This window comes from Lycium ferocissimum, chromosome 8 (assembly GCF_029784015.1).
Source record: "Lycium ferocissimum isolate CSIRO_LF1 chromosome 8, AGI_CSIRO_Lferr_CH_V1, whole genome shotgun sequence".
Classification (NCBI taxonomy): domain Eukaryota; kingdom Viridiplantae; phylum Streptophyta; class Magnoliopsida; order Solanales; family Solanaceae; genus Lycium; species Lycium ferocissimum.
In genome coordinates, this window is record NC_081349.1 from 38,391,783 (window position 1) to 38,413,301 (window position 21,519).

Below are 21,519 nucleotides of genomic sequence, written 5' to 3' on the forward strand. Positions count from 1 at the left end.
CCTCCCCTTTCTTTTGCTATTTTGAGCTCTTGTTTGATGCTCTATAGTTTTATAGTAAGGTTTGAGGTGGGTCTTTTTTCCCTGAATATCTCAATATCCATTTTTCTCGTTCATCTCTTAAAAAAAATCCGAAAGCAGCATCTCCAATTTGGATCTTCAGACTGCTATCAATATTCAGTTTAATCTTTTCTACACAAGGAAGAGATCAATCAATTAATTTGGCTTAGCATTCTTAACATCAATACCAGTGATTATTTACAATATCATCTAGTCAATCAAGTATTGATTTAGCATTCATAAATAAGATCAATCTCATTTTGTAAGAGAAATTGCTCCATATCTGTTGAGATTTAGATCATGTCCTAACAATGTGTGAAGAATCCTCCACAACACTATCACATCATTAGCATTTTGATGAGTCGATCATTAATTTTTCTGTTGAATCTAAGCCCATTCGACATAAGCTTATTATGTTTTACAAGCATATAACGTAGTTTAATTTGTTTTAGGAATGTGATGTTTCCATATATTAATCATATCATTGAGTGTAATTACATCAATACAAGCTATGTTATATGGTGATTTGATACTAAGCTTTCCATTACCTGTTCCAATCTAAATAATATTATCTGCAAAGACAATCCTATCAGGAATAAAACGTTCATGAAATAATTAAACAATACGTAAATGAAAATAGAAAAGAAAAATAAAGTAACGATTCCATCGTACCAAATGGAATTAGTATGTGATATTGGTCTCTGTTTATTATTACGTAATAATGAATTAAATAATATGATAATTAAATAACAATTAAAATAATTATTAGATTAAAGTAAACTTATAATGCAATACACAATCTGTAAGCTAATTATTAAAAGTTGTAGTGGAGTCGTAATTATCTTTTTAGTTTAATGGAGGTTTTGTTTGAGCATTGAGAAGGTAATCACTTTTGACAAGAAATTCTCTACTCTCAAAATAATACTTCCTCCGTCAAAATTGTATGTGGCACTGTTTGACTTGACATAAAATTTAACAAGGAAAGAAACACTTTTAAAAATTTGTAGTCTAAAATAAATCTTAGATATTTGTGTAACTATAAATCATTTTACCTGGTTTGGCCATGAGAGTTATTCATTTTTTTCCACATTATTTGGAATTAGCAAAACACCTAACACCTTATTTTCACTTTCAGTACATTCAAACAATCAATTTTTTTTTTTTGGCAAAAGCTCTAACAAACACAACTTCTTCTTCAACTCCATCTTGAAAATCCAAATAAAATAAAAAATATTTAGTTTCTATGGCCAAAACACCTACTTCATTAAGGATAAAAAGAGAAATTTAAAATTAATTTATTTTTAATTATAAAAAAGTGATTGCACAGACTAAAACGAAAATATTACATAAATTGAGACGAAAATAGTACTTTTTGACGTGAATTTAGATATGAAGATCCATCGAGAAACAAAAAAAGCAATATGTAAGCGATAGCCTATACCCTAGGTGTTCAATTATTTTAGTTTTTTATTGTCCAATAGCTGGATGACGAAAAAAACAGATTTTTTCTTTTCCATTTTTTTCTGCATTTCTTACGTTTGAGCCGCATAAAGAAAATTTATGAGTTGGACCACTCTCTCTTAGGGTCGTTTGGTTAGAAACAAGTTATCCCAGAATAACTTATTCTGGGTTTAGTTATTGCACTTTGCACTCTCTTATAAGGATAAAATCATATTACAATTGAGGAATAATTAATCCCGAAATTAGTTATACTGTGATTTTATCTCAACTAAATGTAGAATAAACTTATCTCAAATATAATCCTGAAACTATTTATCCTTATCCCTCGTACCAAATGAGCCCTCACGGTCTTTCTAATCTTCTTCATACAATTCACTGTTCCACTCTCGCCATTGGATCCACTTTCTCTCTCTACATCTCTCCCTTGAAATCCCTTCTTCTCCTTCTTCTTCACTTCTCCTTATCTCACCTCTCCCCCATTTCCTACTTCTAGTCATCGATAACTATTTTGTAATGACCTTATATATATGACTTACATTATTAGTTAAAAAGTACATGAATTATTCTATTTAATAAATGATATTAAGAAGAAAAAATTCACTTTGGTTTTATTAGTTAAAGGGATTTTAAGAGAAAAGAAACAAGAAAATGGTTCTTTAAGAACAATATTTTATTAGAAAAAAATGTGTTTTCTTAAAAAAAAAACCAATATTTTTATTAGGAAAAAAACCATGTGTGACCCAATTAAGTAAAAAAAAAGAAATTTCTGTCGCCATGTGTGGCTCGAATCCCCACATTATAATCCCCTTCCCGTTTCCCCTTCCTTACCCAATTTAAAAAAAAAAAAAAAAAAAAGAAGAAGTAACAACATGATCATTGGTGGACCAAACTATGAAGGACAAAGACATTTTTGGACAAAGCTATTAATAAAGAGCTTTTTTGTTCAATTTTACATAGTTTAAGGGCATTTTGCCCCTTTTCCGTTGATAAAAGAAAAGACTATACTCTCAAAATAATGCTCCTCTGTCTTAATTTATATGATACAGTTTGAATTTCGAGAGTTAAACAAGAAAATCTATTTATTTGTATGCCCTTGAAATATTTTAAATTATTAAATATTGTAACTTATAATATTTTTTTATGTATTTTCTAATTATTTAAATTATTTTTAAAAAAACTTAAAGATTTTATGTCCGAATTCACAGTTAAAATAAGAAGTTTGAGTCTCGAAATCCGAACTGTAACACATAATTGGAACAGAAAGAATAGTACTACTTTTTTACGTGAATTTAGACAGAGGCGGATCCAGGATTTGAAGGTTCGGGGTGCCACATCGTTCAAATAGGGTAAAGGGGTCGGTTTCTTCAAAATTGAGTTACGGTTCGGGTCATTTATCTATTTCGATTAATATAGACAAATCGAACGAATATGCGGAAATCGGTTAACGATGCCTAAGCGGCCCTTTTTTTTTTTTTTTTTTTTTTTTTTTTTGTGAGTAAGAGGCCTTGTCTCTAAAACTTTGAAAGATAAAGATTTTGTACGTTAATAATCAACCTCTATAAACCATCTAATACCGTTATCTCAATAGATTCATACTCTATTTTCCCGGTGTATTCTTGCAGTATATATAGTGTAGAAAGAGTCAAAATTGTAGCTTCACCCACTCATCTTCCATAAGCGCGAACGTTGCGGAAAGATCAAAGCAACCTTTAAATTTGAAAACTCTTAACATAATAATATTCATCATTTTAAAACTTGAATTTGTTTTAAAATTTTGAAATTTACGATTTACATATATATTTTTTAATATTTATGTGACATTTTAAAATTTAGTGCTCATTGATATAGGATACGCACTCAATGCACGCATAAAGAGATTAATACTTAAAGAAAGAGGAAGTAAAAAGAGCCAAGAATTAATTAAAGCATAAAAGAGTTAATTTGGATTAACAAAGAATAGCAAGTTAAAAGAATTAAAGATACAAAAACTGAAAAAGTATAGAGCTGAAGCGTGCACAAGGAAAAAAAAAAAAAAAAAATGACAAATCGCACGACGTTGCGTTCGATCTTCGATCGCAAGAGTGGCAGGTTATGCCCTTTGCCAGTGGCACTTTTCACTCTTTTTATTCTTGAGGGTGTACGACTTATATATATTTCATTTCTTATATATATCCGCATATATATACCAAGTTTAGCGGGTCCGGGTGTGCCGTGGCATCCCCATCCATCCACATAAATCCGCCTCTGAATTTAGATTAATCCAGGATCCAAAAATAGGTATGAACATCAATTGAAAAACAAAAAAAAGCAATATATAAACTATAACCTATATTCTTGGCCTTCAATTTTTAATTACTTTTTCTCCCCTATAGCTCTTTTTTTTCCTTCCCCAATAGCTTCTTCATTTCTTACGTTTGAGAGCCGCATAATAGACAAATTCATAAGTTGGACCACTCTCTTAGGGTCTCTCTCCTAAATACTGTTCCACTGTCGCCGTCCGATCTACTTTCTCTCTCTACATCTCACCGTTAAAATCCCCTCCTTCTTCTTCTTCTTCTTCTTCTTCTTCTTATCTCAATGACATATCGTTAGCCGTTTCCAGTTTCGCGATGGCGGAGCGTAACTCCACGCGCTCGACGGTTCACTGCGCAAACGACACGGTATGGGAGTGCGTGATACCGTACATAACAGAATCGCGTGAGAGAGACGCGGTATCGTTAGTGTGTAAGAGATGGTATCAGATCGATTCAATAACTCGCAAGCATATAACTATGGCTTTATGTTACACAGCTAAACCAGAACAACTTTCTAGAAGGTTCCCACATCTTGAATCCCTTAAATTAAAAGGGAAACCACGTGCTGCTATGTTTAATTTAATACCTGAAGATTGGGGTGGTTATGTTACACCATGGGTTGTGGAAATTGCTAACTCGTTTAGTAAATTGAAAGCACTTCATTTTAGGAGAATGATTGTTAGAGATATGGATCTTGAATTGCTTGCCAAGTATCGGGGTAAAGTTCTTCAGGTTTTGAAGTTGGATAAGTGTTCTGGATTTTCTACTGATGGTTTACTCCATATTTGTCGTTCCTGCAGGTAAAAAAAAATATTAATTGTTTAAATTTGTGTTTGTTGATTGATTCCCTCAACTAATAGTTATTATCTCAGAAAGTCACCTTTCTTTAAGGTCTTTGTTGTTCCTGCAGGTAAAAAAGTTTGTTTAAATTAACTATTTGATTTATCAGATGGTGACTCAGCTAATAGTTATTATCTCAGAAGAATTTAACGCAGTTGACTTGTTTTGAGTTCGATTTTTAGTTGAATTATTGGCTTTAATTGATTATTGTTCCATGAGAGTTGTCCTGAATTTCTCGAGTTTATTTATCAGATGGTCACTCAACTAATAGTTATTATCTCAGAGATTCATTTATTGCAGTTTGAGTTGTTTTGAGTTTGATGTTGAGCTGAGTTATTCGGTTTAATTAACTACTGTTCCTTGAAAGTTGTCCTGGGTTGATTTATCAGACGGTCACTCAACTAATAGTTATAAATTTGTTAAATTCATTTATTGTAGTTGAGTTGTTTTGAGTTTGATGTTGAGCTGAGTTATAAGGTTTAATTAACTATCGTTCCATGAGAGTTTTCGTGAATTTCTCGGGTTGATTTCTCAGATGCTCACTCAACTAATAGTTATTATTTTGGAAATTCATCTATTGCTGTTGAGTTGTTTTGAGTTCGATTTTGAGCCGAGTTATTTCTTTTAATTAACTATACTGTTCCATGAGAGTTGTCCTGAATTTCTCGGGTTGATTTCTCAGATGGTTACTCAACTAATAGTTGAGTTATTATCTGAGAAATCAACTCTGAAATTCTCATTAAAGATCCCTAAAGGATGATTCATTAATTGAGGCACATGAGAAAAACTTGGAGATTCAGGGTCTGAGCCCTTCTTATAACACTCAGTATCAAAGGTTGATCCAGTATTTAAACTGACGGGTTCAATTTTTAAGTTTTAACTACCGAACCCATTGCACTTTTAAAATTATGGGTTCGAAATATGAAATTTATTGAAATTTTGGGGATTTTTTACATATATATCTAATCTCCATGTCAAAATTGTTGGGTTTGGTTGACCCATAGCTTGTTAAGTACATTTGTTCCTGCTCAATATAAGCTTGCCTGCTATGTTTACCTGGCAGCTGTGCTAGTGGACTGCAGTAGGTTGTGCACAAGCTAGTTCAAACACTCATTATTCAAAAAAAAAAAAAAAAAGGAAAAAAAAAGAAGAAAGTTTCCCCTATTTTTCATTTGTTTGAGTTGTGTCATGAGTTTCTTTTGCCCTCTATTTTCTTTTCCTTGTTATTTATTGCTTCTAATTTTAAGAAAAAGTGTTATTGTTGAGACTTCATTGGTATAGAATGCTCTACTACTATGCTCTAAATTACTCTTAACTATTGTAGTTTTTGATGTTTGTGGCTGTTTGAGTTGTCAAGGCTATTGGGAATTTTAGTGAACTTTCTTTTCATTTGGTCTTCTTCAAATTTTGGACTGCTACGGCTCTCACTAGTTGTTGTTGTTTGTATTCTTTTTTGAAAGTTTTAATTTTCCACGAAGGTTCAAGTAAATGGATAGATTAGGAAAAGATAAAAGATGGAAAAAGGAGCTTCATTTTGCTTTCTTTAGAATTTTGTTACCTCGTTAAGATTAGTAAGGTAAGGCCTAGCCCCCCTTGCTTGTACTCTTCTCTGTGAGGTTAGCTTTTATTTATTAATAAAAAATAGCCCTAGGCACTTGCCTAGCGGATTCGCTTAAAAAAAAAAAATAAAGTATTGGCAGTGGAAAGCATATGGAGTTTGTATTGGTCCAATATCTGCAATCGTAAGGATATATGAATTGCTCTCCACTAGTGTAAAATGCAGCGACCAAACTTTAGTTGCGGATATGGACTATTGTCTCCTATATATGACCTTGCGCAATCCTCAGCACATTAGCTAACTTTTATGCAATTGAGGTGGACTCAAGATTCTCTTTACATGATATTAGAGCCAAAATTTAATTTAAAAAAAAAAAAAAAAAAAAAAAAATCAGAGCCACAATTTTCACCACATGAGCTAGTATGTGGGTTTGAGTTAGACCTAAGTTCCTTTTTACTCAAACTTACTGTTGGTTGGACATTATACTTAATTAAGACAGTTGGACACAACTTTGGATGATTTGATAATTGTACAAGGTATGGCTGAACTTGTGGCAATAGATTTTCTTCCTGATTTTCTTGAGTATTAAAGGTTTTACAATCTGCAAGTATTGATTGAGGCATTATATGAATTTTGAAAATCGGAAATTTCTTAAAAGAAAAACTTTTGCTCATGTGTGATGGGTGTTGTCTTCCTCCTTTTAATGGAAATTATTTTCCTTGAGAAAACATATTCTATAATTTAATGACCCAATGAGAATGTTTCCACACTGAATGCCGTTTTGGAGTAGAGATGAAGAGCTATATGTTGAGACTAAAGGTACAGCTACTGTCCCCGTTTGGGCAAGATATTTTTTTACCAGAGAACAGTTTTTTGGCTCAAGGTACCAACATTGAGAAAACGTTTTGGAAAAAGCATTTTCCACTGTGTTTGATGTCAATATATGGATGTTATTTCGGATTTTGTTTGGTAGCACGACAGAAATTCAGGTTTTGGTAGTTAATAAAATGCTTGAAAAGGCTATTGATATATACTTAGTGGAGTAACTAAGTCCTATTCTTTTTCTCCTTTTCTTGTCCCCTTTGTAGTCAATGTTTTATACTTTGTCTAGAGTTATGCAACTCGAGTATGTTTCCTTGAGGTTTAGGGTCAAACTTTTAGGTGATGGACTCCATGGTTCATGAATATCTGATTCCTAGCATTGTGACAGTAGAAGCAATGGTTTCTTTGTCAGTCTAATAAGCATTAGTGATGATCAGAGTGTCCTAGATCTTGTATATTTTGAGTATGATGAGAGGTGCTTATTTCACTTTACTGTCAGAGCAGGTGCTTCAATAAGGGTATGAGCACATATCTGACAAAAATGTGTACCCTCTCTAGAATAGACCCACTTGATCATGCAGTTTTTGCCATAAAACATGCATATTTTGTACTTGATTGAAATAATATCACTCCTTAAGGTGTGGAACAAGTGTCTAGTCGTTACTCCCTTGTCCCAAATCAATTAACTATCAATATTCTTATGTATTTAGTCCTGTGGAACTAAAACTTAATCATTTGATACAGTTTTGTTTTAGTTTGTTTATTTATAATTAATAAATTCTCTAGGACCACTGGTGCATGGTCTGGAACTCGGTGGATGATGGTCTGCCCTTTTATTCTTCACCACTTAAATACTAGGCTTTTGTCTACGCCAGGGCTCAAACCCGTGACATACTACTATTGGTTTCTAACTTTCAACCAAATGCGGTCAACATATCACTCTATAAATTTGTGAAACTGACCATTAAAGTTGATTTAGTCTTGCTTTAAGTAGGACACAAGGGGTACTAAGCATGTTATCCTCTAAGGTATAGACGTGTCCAAGTGTTCATTAGATGTAGCCTTTAAGGTGGAGACAACTGGTCATTATAAAAAAAGGATGGAGACAACTAGGTAAGCATTACAGTTCATAATGATAGGTAAATCTGATGAATGCGAAACAAGTTGCCTGTTTTTGTCTTGTGGAATGATCAAGTGATCTCGACATATGCGGTGAGCCTTGTTATTTTGGTGAAGCTGTAGGTCTAACTTGATTAATTGTCCTATAGTGACTTAGCCATCACCACTGCAGTGTAGTGGGTGATGGGCCTATATTATTGTTTTGATTGACATTGAAGTTAATACACTGACCAATCTCTATGTGGGGCGCATTGTATATACTATTCAAAACATTTTTCAATCGCTTGCACAACTCGCTATGTTTTCGTGTTGCTTAAAAGAATCTTTTTGGGAAGTTTTACTACAATTGAGTAATCATTTGAATTTTGTTGCCTATTTTGTCTATATGGGTTCTCATGTAGTCTGTGTCCTGCAGGAACTTAAGAACTTTGATTATGGAAGAGAGTTCTATAATCGAGAAAGATGGAGAATGGGTGCATGAACTAGCAGAGAACAACACAGTTCTTGAGAATTTGAACTTTTACATGACGGATCTTCTGCAAGTTAGAGCCGAAGATCTTGAATTGATAGCAAGAAATTGTAAATCTCTTGCCTCAATGAAAATTAGCGAGTGCGAAATTACGAATCTTCTTGGTTTCTTTAAAGCTGCAGCTGCATTGGAGGAGTTTGGTGGTGGCACATTTAATGACCAACCAGAACCTGTTGCTGAAAATGGCGGCTATAATGAGCAATTGGGAAAATATGTCGGAGTAGTTTTCCCTCCAAGATTGTCCCAATTGGGCTTGACATACTTAGGGAAACATGAGATGCCCATCCTCTTTCCTATCACGGCTCGTCTGAGGAAATTGGATCTTCTTTATGCACTTCTTGACACAGCAGCCCACTGTTTGTTACTGCAAAGGTGTCCCAACTTGGAAATTCTTGAGGTTAACTCTCAGAACTTTTCTCACCCACTTTTCTTTATGCAAATATCTATTTATATTTAACGGGCTCACTTATTTCAGCACATAACGCCAACACCCACGCTGCTTTTCTTGTGCTTGTGGATCACTTTGATATAAGAAATTGAGCATTTAATGAAAGTAACAAAAAATATTTGTTAACATGTTTTTCTGTGGAACACGTGTCAGTTTTTATGCTTGGCAAGCTGTAGTTTTAAACCTTGTACAATTTGTTGTCTACCAATGAGCCTAAGTTGATACTTCAACGTGTGGAAATGACTGATTCTGTAGAGAGCATTCATGTATAGTACTATAGTTGCAATTTTTTGCTTCTGCATCTGTAAGATACCCCTCCAGAATTTGGAGTGAAAAGAAGATTAGCAGATGAGAGGAGAAGTTTTATCTGAAGTTTATAACCTAATGCAGTTTTCTTTATGTTATCGTTTTTGAAATAGACGAGGAATGTTGTTGGGGATAGCGGGTTGGAAGTGCTTGGCCAGTACTGTAAGAGGTTAAAGCGGCTCAGGATTGAGCGAGGAGCTGATGATCCGGGGATGGAGGACGAAGAAGGTGCAGTTACACACAGAGGATTGATTGATTTGGCGAAGGGATGCATTGAACTAGAATACATGGCTGTTTATGTGTCAGATATTACTAATGAAGCTTTGGAAAATATTGGCACATATCTGAAAAATCTGTGTGATTTTCGGCTGGTTTTGCTCGACAAAGAAGAAAGAATAACAGATCTGCCACTTGATAATGGTGTCCGTGCTTTACTAAGAGGTTGCCATAATCTTAGAAGGTTTGCCCTCTATGTCCGAGCTGGGGGCCTTACTGATGTAGGTCTCAGTTATATCGGGCAATACAGCCCAAACGTGAGATGGATGCTTCTGGGATATGTTGGGGAATCCGATCGCGGCCTTCTGGAGTTCTCTAAAGGATGTCCAAGCCTGCAAAAGCTAGAAGTGAGAGGCTGCTTTTTTAGTGAACGTGCATTAGCTTTGGCTGCCTTGCAGCTAAAATCATTAAGGTACCTGTGGGTACAAGGATACAGGGCATCTGCAACTGGTCGTGATCTCTTGGCGATGGCTCGCCCATTCTGGAATATTGAGTTGATTCCTTCAAGACTAGTTGATGGCGAAGATCATCCGCATCCAGCCCATATACTTGCCTACTATTCTCTTGCAGGGCAAAGAACTGATTTTCCAAACACTGTCAGACCTTTGGAGCCAACTTACCTTCTCGCTGAATAGGTTTGTAAATATAACTTTTCCTTGAGTGGAGTTGTTGGTGCTTCCCTTTTAGGTGTCTTGTCCATATGTATGCCTATTTTCATTTTCTTTTTCTCCCCCTTTTTTCCTTGATGAGAGTTTTTCCACGTTGATTTTTGATCTTTTCTTGTAGACATGCATCCTGTAATAAGTTTGCCTTCTTTGGGTTATCTGTAATCTAACACTTGGTGATCTTCCTTCCTAATACCCCTTGATCTCATCTTGTTCTGTGCTTTCGGTTAAAGTAACATTTGTGAGGATGCAATTAACTCCAATTATTTCATCAAGTAGGAGATGTGATCTGAACTTATTCGATCTTAAGGCTAGAGGTCAAAGCCTTAGTCGATGAAAGCATTCGATAGTTCTTTTAGTTCTCTGCCTCTGCTAGGCTTTTCATAAGTTGAGACAGAATAAATTGTTGTTATTAGAAGTGTTTACTGTTTGTTTCTTGATTTAACACTGCCGTGAGAAGAAATTGTTTTCTTCTAATATGATTTTTGACTAGAGTAGACTCGGTAGTAGAAGAATCGTCTAAAAGGAAGGAGGCAGATCTTGGTTATGAGCAATGCCCCGTTACCTAAGAAGACGTTAGAATTTAGAAAAAGGTACCTGAAAAAACAAGGTGCATCTTGAATTGACTTTGTTCAATATTTGAAAACAGAAATCAAGTTGGTGGTAAGCAAATAAAATTTAAACGATATTGTGTAAAGCTATAAGAAGCACTAGTCTCTTTTTGGACTTCTTTGAGAAACATAAATATGAAATCATTGTTCTCTTCTTAGCACTTCGACAATAGAGTTTTCAAAAGAAAGAAAAAGAACGGATTAATTTCTACTCTTATGGAAAATTAAATGTAACGGTATATGTTTTCATTTTCAATAGTAAATTATTATTATGTAGATCATTTATACATCTCTTGAGGATAATCACGAATTCACAATACAGTGTCATTTTCGTTCTCCATCATTGACATAATCCACACAATTATTGCCCCTTATAGTATTTCAACAGGTATTCATCTCAATTAACGTGTACAGTAAAGATTAAAATGTTAAAATGCTAAAAGTTTCAACATACTCAACAACAATTCATTTAAAATTATTGTAACGACCTCGATGGACAATAGTGTGGGCCCAAGTCCCTCAGATATACAGAAAGAATAGCTAAAAAGGTCTTTCTCCAATTATGTTTCTTTATAGGAGATGGGAAAGCAAAAGTAAACCGAAAAGAAACAAAGAAGTAGCATGTTTCTTTATACGAGATGGGAAAGCAAAAGTAAACCGAAAAGAAACAAAGAAGTAGCACCAAAAGAGTGTGATCATTAAGTGAGTTAAAAATGATCATTGAAGTGAGTAAAAAAACACTAAATCTCCGGTTTCTCATCTAAAAATTATGAGGTTACAAGTTCAATTTTGTTTTATCAACAGAATAAAAGGAGTAAAGATGAATTAAAGTTTTCATTTGTTGAAGGGGATGCACGTTAATATGAGTAACTTCTCCCATCTATCCAAATTTTATTAATTAGAGCAGCTGAAGGTTGAAGATAGGCATGATTAGGGGTAGGGGTGTACGATAAACCGTGAAAAAACCCGAAAGTTACGCTAGGTTGACTTGGTTTGTTGTTGGAAAAAAAAAAACCCATATAACTAAAAAGGTCAAACCGGACCAAACGGACATGTATTCAATTTTAAAACATTTTATACATAAAAATATTTATTTGTAAAGTAATTTATAAATATTTCTTAAATTTTTCTTAATTTTTTATCTATTATCATATTATTCAAGCTTGAACTTAGAATTTTGAATGTTTTTTATATATTTTGTTTTATCAACAAATCCAACAAAAAGAATTCAAAAGGAGTATATCTAGATAATTGAATACATAAAGTTTTTTTCTTTGTCATGTAAGTAATACATTTTAGCATGACTTAGTATTTTTAGATTATGATCATTTTCTTTTATGGGGCAATATTTATTTTAACCAATTATATTAGCTTTTGTTAATATTTTAATACAATGTCATCCTCTTCGTTTACATTTTGTGTTATTTTCTTTAAAAACACCTTAATTATATAATTGTATCTTACTAGGACTAAAGAAATATTTGAAGTAAAAGTTATATGTTTTGTATCAAGACTATTCCGAAAAAAACCCTGAAAAACCCGAGAAAACCAAACAACCCGAGAAAACCGAACAACCCAAGAAAACCCGAGATTGAAAAACTCGAATTTTATTGGTTTGGTTTGGTGTATAAATTTTAAAACCCGACGCAATTGGTTTGGTTTGGTGTTTAAAAAATCCGAACCAACCCGGTCCATGTACACCCCTAATTAGGGGTGACAAAACTAGTCCAAACCCATTTGACCCGCCCAACCCGCTCAAGTTTTAATGGGTTTGGGCTAAAGTGACCCGCCCGCCCAACTTTAGCCCAAATGGTCCATTTGCCACCCCTAGGCATGATCAATCCTTCACAATCGACCTTCTTTCGTTTTGTCCTCATTTATGTGTATTATCTGCACCTTCTGAATCTAGTCATTTTTAATCTTGTCATTATGCTCAGTCTGTGAGCATTTTCATCTTTTTAACTATCATCTTAACAGCCCAATGTTTACTCCTATATAACAAATCAAAAAAAGAAAAGAGAAAGAGGGGAAATGAAGAAAAAAACGTCCTTTATGGCAACATTTAATTTGATCTAGTTAATTAAGTGTTGAGACAATTTACCGATTGAATTTATAATATTTTCTTATTTATTATATAACAGAAACTTCTAACATGCTGCTGGGATGAGGCTAAGATGTATTTGTACCCATGTTTTGGATCTCATTGAAGAAAGAATAGGAGAATGAGAGATAGTGACTAGGGTTTGCTTTTTTCTTTTATTCTTTCTCGACGTTACTTTGACTCTCTAATATCATGGCTAAACTAGAGAGTAGAGACAACAATTTACCCTTCAAATTTGTCTTTCACAAGCCATAATGATGATTCATTGGTAAATTTTGGTCCTTTTGGTTACTCATACTTGAGTTTAAGTTTATATATTAGCGGTGTAAAAAATATTTACTCTCTCCGTTTCAATTTAAGTGTTTTATTTTCTTTTTTGGTCTGTCCCAAACTTTCTATATTTAGTGAGTTGAAATTCAAACATCCTACCAAGTTTATAACCATGAGATTCAAAGTACGTTTTAGTACATTACACACATTTTTTATTTAAGACCGGAAGATTCAAAAGTCTCTCTTTATTTTTTAAACTCTATGCCTAGTCAAACGAAGACATTTAAATTGAGACAGAGGCAGTATAATTAGATCACTATTAGATAATTATAGGCAAATCTGTTCATGAATATTAATTAATAATCTGGTAAAGATAATAACTAGTACTTGCTATCATATTAATATTTAATGATGTAATTTGTTTTTACACAATCGATATATAACTGCAATCTATTCATATTTTAACTCTCTTGACTTGACCCCACTTGATATTAAACCGTCGTGTTCGTGTACAATGTAAACATCTTGTAAACAAAAACTATACAAAAATAACACCAACATTAGAAGATAATGCTCCTTATTCTGTTACTGCAAAGAAGAGATGTTTGTTTGTTGATGCAAACACAGAGAAGCTCAATCGATCAGTGTAAGAATAAAGCCGGGAGGTTCACATAAACGTGATTTCTTTTTCTTATTGATTAGAAATTCTCAATTTCTCAAATGGTCAGCTAATTTATGATTTTTTTTCTTCTATAGATGTTCCTAAACTCATTTTTGTCATTCTAAAACTATCCAAATGAATTTTTCTACAAAAGTAACCTGAACTATTATTTTTCCAATTTAAAAAGAATTTGTCTCCGTGTGATCTGTAGGTTACGGGTTCGAGCCGTGGAAGCAACCACTAATGCTTGCATCAGGGTAGACCATCTACATTACCCTTAGGCGCGACCCTTCCCCCGGATAACTAACAGGAATGCTTTGTGCGCTCCTTTTTGTGCCCTTTCTTTAAAAATTACTCAGCCATTAATACTAAGTTTTTGTGATGTCACCAAATCAAATCTCCTCCATAAAGTTATATTATAAACTGGTGGTGGTGGGGAACTTCATTGGCAGTACTTTCTTAAAATGATATAACATAAATGAGAAAAACTTCATCATGCAGTAATATGAAATAATATTTGGCGATTATTTTAAATAAGTATTTGCTTATTAGATTAACTAATTATTTAGACTTCAAATTTGAAATATGAAATTTGAAAAACAGGTTTTAGGACTTTTTCAAAATTTTCAAGTTCTTACTCACAAAACTTTAATTGTATTTTCAGGCTAGACTTAACTCCCACATACATTTTTTCAATTTAATTTAAATAATATTTTTTTTCAAATATCAATCAATTCATTTCGAAATGCCTATTAAAAGTATGGAAAATGCCAAAAAATATCCCTAATGTATGAAAATGGCTCATAAGTATCCTCCATCTACCTATTGATCTAGAAAATACCTCAAACCAATTTTTAGCTCAAGATACCCCTCAAACTAACACCCTAAGCTTTTTCCAATTTTAAAAAGCCACGTGGCTTATTATGATTGGCCACATTTATTATTTTGTCCAATTTCCTTTTCACGTGGATATATTTTATTTGAGTTAGGGAGGATTCTGAAATAAGTGGAATGCAAACTCATCAGTAGTAGCACCAGCCTGGAAAAAGCACGCATGAAGATAAAAAATCAGCCAACTTGGCCAAATTGCATATATTTTTCTTTTTGTCCAATTCACCTAATTTCAACCCAAAAAGAGTAAGAAAAAAAAGAAGACGACGAAGAAGAATAAAAGGAACAACCTCCCAATCAGATGCATTTCAAATAGTGCTGAGTGACACAACCTGAATCAGCTAAATCTGTCACACGTTCTAGAGACATGGATTTTGTCTAATATCTCGTAGTACTACCTGCTTTGAAAAAGATTTAAAGTATAAACGCTAACATAATAAAGTATTTTTACACCATCAAAATCTATTAACCGGTAATATAAAGTTATTCAAATTTAAAAGAATTAACTTATATAGTTGCCCACACACAACCGCTTAAATTAAAAACAATCGGCGAATGTAAAATGCATGTATAATTTACTGCCTTCTTACAAATTAGAACTACTATGGATAAATACCTGTGATTGTAGGTCAGCTTAATCCGATGGTGTGCGAAAATTATGCTTTATCAACGCAAAATGCTTCAAAAAAGAAAAAGAAAAAAAGAACACTTAATGCATTCATGCACAAACAAGGCAGGGGTGTTAGTAGTCCAACGTTGTTTGTTGGAGGAGCAATTGGATTGTTTATATAATTTTGGACAATCTTCACCCATGAGCTAGTTTTTTGTGACTCAGTTAACCCCATGAACTAGTTTTTGTAACTCAATTATGCGTAAAATTAATTAGTCTTCTTAACAAAGGTTCACTTTTCCTTTTTGTAAAAGAAAAATATGCACTATTGTAAAAAAGTGGCTCTACTATTGGCCATACACATGGAAACCTTTGCCCCAAGTAATGGTAAGTGAGTTGACAGGGCCGGCTGGAGGGGGAAGCAACTAAAGCAACTGCTTTAGGCCCCCCCAAAATGAAGTACCCAATTTTTTTTATATACATTACCTGTATATTATAAAACGATGAATAAAAGAGACTAGATTTTATACGTCTTTTCTTGAAATGTGATAGAGGTTATAGAAATAAATAATTCCAATTTTACATTCTTTTCGTTCCATTTATGTGACATTCTTTCTTTTTTAGTTAGTTCAAAAGAGAATGACATCTCATTTTACCCTTTATGAGATGATTTATACCACAAAATTTCTACAAGATTTTAAACCAAAAGTTTCAAAAATCTTTCTTTTCTCTTATACTTTGTGTCCAATCAAACACCTTCACATGAATTAGAGAGTAATAAACGTTATGCAATATATAAAAGTGAACAAATTTATGAATATTTTGATAATTTTAAAAAGATGAAGTCTCTTGTAGAGTTGATTGTTTCTTATAAATACTGGATTAAACCATTTTTTTTTTTACTTCAAATAGACTTGAATTGTTCTAATTGTATGAAATTATTTTGACATCTACATAGTGTTACGAAATTGCGATTATTAGATTATGAGAAGTTAGAAAAATATTATCGTAACCGTCTATATATGTTTCTTACACAAATGTTTATTTAAATTTTAGTGAATATAGTTACTAAATATCTCTAATAATGAAGCTAGAATGTAACTAAATGAATAATCAAGATATACAAGATGAACTATATACCATCTTCACAAAAAAAAAAAAAAAAGGATTAGAATAAAAATATGTAATATTTTATTAGATATTTTAAGGCCTCTTATAGAGATTTGGCTTTAGGCCACCGATTTCGTTGAGCCGCCCCTGGTTAGTTCACTATGGAACTTCTGAATAAAAAAAAAAAACATGATTGCATGCAAAGGAGACATCTTGTATTCTAGAAGATTTACATGTGCAAAGTACTCTGGAAGCACAACAAAGAAACAAGTTATGTACCAAACTAATTAAACCTTGATTTACATTAATACACTAAGATTACAAACAAATTAAAATCCAAGATTGACAATTTCTTAACCTAACTTGACCAACGATGGAGCTGTGAAAAACAAGTAGCAGTGTGTGTTCAACATCCTCCAACGGACAATACAGGGCTCTGATCAAACCACAGTCAATAAGTCTATTGTTTTGATTCTTATAGAGTCGAGTTGTCATATAATGCACCAAATGAGTTGTTCCAGCAGCCGATTAGTACGTCTGCTGTGCTTGTTGATCTCTGCAACGGGAACACACACGACTTCTCTTCAGACATCGAGTTATTACTGTTGTTATTGTTGTTGTTATTGTTGAGAAGTATGTCGTCTGTGAGATGGACGGTGGTGATGTCGTGGATGCTAGGTCTCTTCCTGACTTTCTCTCCTGAAAGCTGCCTTAAATAATACTTTTGAGCATGACTAGCCACTTGTGTTGGAGTTTTAGAGATCACGAAATTCCTTGATATGTTTCTCCAATCTCCTTTACCATACTTCTCTAGGCCCATCAGAAATCGCCTATAATGCAACAACAACATCAATGTAAGCATCAAGAACAAACAATTCAAGATCAAGCCAGGGAAGAAAGTTGAATGTTGTATATTGATCCCTTATGTTATTCAGACTCTTCAAAAATGTCTACAGGTGCCTGTCAGATCTTCCAAAAGAAAGTCATTTTTAGAAAGTCCGACATTGGCGCTATAACATTTTTGAAGAATCCAACCAACATAACTTATCACTAGTAATTAGGTTCATTGACCAAATATAAGGACCTGTGCTCTTCCTCTGTCCATGGTACACCTTTCTTTCTTTCTTGATCATTAGACTTGCCTCCCTTACTAAACGTATGAAAATCGTGATGATCGACAAATTCTAACGTAAAAGAAGACGCGAAATGCCTCGGGATTGGGTCCAATCCAGCTTCTATGTCACTAACATCTGCAACTAATTCTTTGTACTGCATCATCACATCAAGAGCTGATTTCCCTGGGATCATTTCTGCTACTTTAAACCATCTATTCGGAGTGGTCTCGTCGTATATTGCAAGGGCACTTTCAAATCTCTTGTTCTCTTCTTTTGTCCACTCTGTAGTGCTCTTGCTTTGTTGCGTCATCCCATTTGAATTTGACATAAAAGTAGGACATAAAGTTTCCATATCCACAATCAAGAATCTTCAATTTTCTTGAACTTAAAAGAGTATAATATTCCTGTCAATTTTATAATGATCAGTGTCCAGGAAAAATATGAGAAATTTATGATACACAAAAGGATCATAAACCTTAGAAAAAAGGAACTTAACATTTCAGAATCAAACTTGGAAAAATAGCAAAAAGGAAATTAACATTACAACTCAAGCATAAACTCCCTACCAAGTAAAATATTACTCTTTTTTGATAGTTACTCCCTTTTAAAATATTACTCTTTCTTGATAGTTACTCCCTTTGTCCCAATTTATGTGCAATTTTTCGTTTCTTGAGAGTCAATTTGACTAATTTTTGAAGCTAAATTGCATTAGATCAACTTAAAAATCTATACGAAAAATACAATAAGTTGCAATTTGTCTCATATCAATATTTTTAAAAAATATATTTTAAAATGTTGATCAAAGTTTACACAATATTAATCTCGAAAGAGAAAGGTGCCACATATATTAAGACGGATGAAGTATTTACTTACTCTAGGGATAGAAACACAGATTCATGAGGAGTACTTCTTGATCATTTCTATTTTCAAAAACGTAAAGCTCCCATTAGAATTCCTTTTATGTACAGAAAAAAATTTGTAAATTAAGCATAAATAGCACAAATCAGGAGAGGGTTCCAAATATTGGCCACACTAGCAGGATAATATCAAAGAAATGAAGTAAAAACAATCAGATTTTCTTTAAACAGACAGGGGAAACAAACCTTAACTGAACAATAGCAAATGGTAGAATGAATTAAGACCAAACCAAACTTCAAAGCAATAAAAATAGTCCAAAAACAAGAATAAATTAATAGAAGAAGAGTTTTTTAATACAAGTAAATCAATAATACCAGAGTGGCAATGGCACTGGCAGTGGAATTCTTTTGGTCTTTGGATGTAGTTTGGTAGTTGCATATAGTTTAAGAAAAGTAGAGCAACTATATAAAAGAAGATATCGATAGGGGATGCTTTGTTGTCGATTATTGATTGGCTAAACATTTTTTAATACATGTTAGATGTTTGTGTCTAATTATTCTATTTGTTGGTTTTACGGTTAAGTGTGAGTACTGCTACCAAAGTGTTGGTTTAAAATTAATAATCACTTTTCTGTCAGTGAAAAGCACTACAGCAATATAATCATCTCTTTTTCTCATTTCTTTTACGACTTGTAGAAGAAGTTCTAATCACCAGTTATATCCCGGTATCGCCGATCTTAGAAAAGGAACGATTGAGAGATTCGTTTTCAATATATCTTACTAGTAAAAGTTATTGAGTTAAGATATGTGTACTCAACGTTTGAACCTAAGATCTCTAATTAAGTGATGTCGGTCATTTAAAGCATTTTAATATTATAAGAAAAAAGATATTAAAGTGTCTCATTGTGTTGCATTCAACTGCATTTTCGTGAGTAACATCATTTTAGTTAGTGGGAGTGGTTGCTATTATTTCACTTATAACCTCTAACTCATTATTCATCCACATTCTTCCTATAATTTATATAACTTCTAAACCATAATTTTCGCGTTATCTACTCACAGAGGTAGACCTACATGGAAGGGTTGGAGTGCACGTGCACTCCCACCCTTTGAAAAAAATTATATATATATATGCGTATATATATATCTTGAGAAATTAGTATATATTTAATTGTGCACTCTAACAAACGAAAATGCCTTTGGGGCACGTTGGTTGCAAATCGTCCGCTTTCCCCTTATGTGCCCCGACGAACCCGAATGTCACTTTTAATTATTTTTTGAGCCTATTTTTAGAAAAACAATAAGCCTCTTTCATTTGCTTTCACCGTGTTAAATTTTATTTATTCCACATATTTGACTTATATACTTGTATTTTCCCACTACTACGCTATTGGTCACCGATCCGACATAGTATTTTCCATCAGTCGTCATTAAATTTTTTGTTGGCGATTATGTTAAGATAATAGTGCCCCCGCCCTCTTAAAATCCTAGGTCCGCCTCTATCTACTCATATTACTACCCCTCTCATCCAATTTATTTCAAGGATGAATTTCTTCACCTATAAATAGAAGTCATCCTAACCTTGTGGTATATAGAAAAATATTGGAGAGTTCTTGAAAGTGAGAAAAGAAGAGAGTTTTATTTAGTTGAAGAAGGTTTTTCGGTGGAGCTTCAACGTCTTTTGTAGCTTTCGACTCATTCGCTATTGCCATTTGATTTCTCGCTTATATTTGTCGGGTCTTCGTACTTCGATTATCTTATTTATCTATGGTTGCTATCCTTTTCCTCCCGTTTATCATGATTTTCTTGCTTTTTGTTATTCCTCGTTTTCATATTGTTGATATGGTTGTCCTAACCGACCTTTTTGTCTTGTTCTCTCTTGGTAGCGGTCTTGTGGAAACGATTCCCTCTACCTTTCAAGGCGGGGGTAAGATGTATCCTAGAGGCCATCGTAAGTCGTGAAGATTTGTTGTTGTTGTCTTGTCCGGTAGTTTATTGATATACGACGTTGTCGGCGTTATATCACAGGGGACAGTCGGGGAAGATTCATCACAACCCGCAACGATATGTTGCAGTGGGCTTGAACCTCCTTAAAGAGAGCGATATATCCGCGCCTCAACCTGGAGATACTTTTATTTCTTCATTATATTTTCAATTGTAATTGTATTTTCACTGACAAGTACTCACCACAATTCTTGTTAATGATATGTAGTTATCCATAACAGACAATTTGAAAACCTGAAAAACAAAGAAACTAGATATCATATTAAATTACACCAATAATATCAAAACTTTTTGCACAAAGTACATATAACTTGAGTCCATATTTATTTACGAGCAAAAGTCTTAATCTAGACAAGATTAAAGTTGTACAAGATTCCATATCAAGGGACGACGCCATATATATGTAGACAAGACTTTTAATCTAGACCGAAAACGTTAACCACATCAAACAAAAAGTTTAAGAAAAAGGAAGTACACTACTTTTTCCTACATGGAAACGGGGTTTCTTTGATTGTTATAACTTTATGATGCAACTATTTCAAGGGTAATTAAAGCTCAACATTTTATGCATTCCTCTTATATTACTTTTGCTAAATATCTAAATAGCCTCTTAAATTTGGCACCTTTTATAAGATAGACACTTAAACTTGGCAAAAGTGTATCTTCTAAACATATCACAGTGACATGGCAAAAGACATATTTTACACGCACAGGTGAGCGAGTGAATGGCTTGAATTATGATTTTTTTCTTTTTTCTTTTTTTTACTCAAATTTCTTTATGTATGAAGTTAATTTTTCACATTCCAAATTATTATTTCATGTGGGTCTTCATTATTTCTGCTTACTCCTTCACTAATATATTCACTATTAGCTTGACAGAGACCTTTTTCTTTTTTTAAATTATATTATTACTA

At 33.3% G+C, this 21,519-nt stretch overlaps 2 protein-coding genes across 3 annotated transcripts; one reads left to right on the top strand and one right to left on the bottom strand.

Annotated features, from left to right (window-relative positions):
- Window positions 1–3,889: 3,889 nt before the first annotated feature.
- Window positions 3,890–10,583, top strand: LOC132068372 (coronatine-insensitive protein 1). The gene is made up of 3 exons (XM_059461942.1): window positions 3,890–4,612; window positions 8,567–9,077; window positions 9,548–10,583. The coding sequence occupies exons 1-3, from the start codon at window positions 4,128–4,130 to the stop codon at window positions 10,343–10,345; spliced, it is 1,794 nt and encodes a 597-aa protein (XP_059317925.1). The 5' UTR covers window positions 3,890–4,127; the 3' UTR covers window positions 10,346–10,583.
- A 6,239-nt stretch (window positions 10,584–16,822) lies between these two features.
- Window positions 16,823–19,129, bottom strand: LOC132068373 (transcription factor DIVARICATA-like). 2 transcript variants are annotated; one of them, XM_059461943.1, is made up of 3 exons: window positions 18,977–19,129; window positions 17,714–18,148; window positions 16,823–17,459 (listed from the first exon to the last, which is right to left on the bottom strand). In XM_059461943.1, exons 2-3 carry the CDS (start codon window positions 18,094–18,096, stop codon window positions 17,105–17,107), a joined length of 738 nt encoding a protein of 245 aa, XP_059317926.1. In that variant the 5' UTR covers window positions 18,097–18,148; window positions 18,977–19,129; the 3' UTR covers window positions 16,823–17,104. The 2 variants fall into 2 exon arrangements, with proteins under 2 accessions (XP_059317926.1, XP_059317927.1); XM_059461944.1 differs by lacking the exon at window positions 18,977–19,129 and adding an exon at window positions 18,848–18,972.
- Between the last annotated feature and the right edge of the window lie 2,390 nt (window positions 19,130–21,519).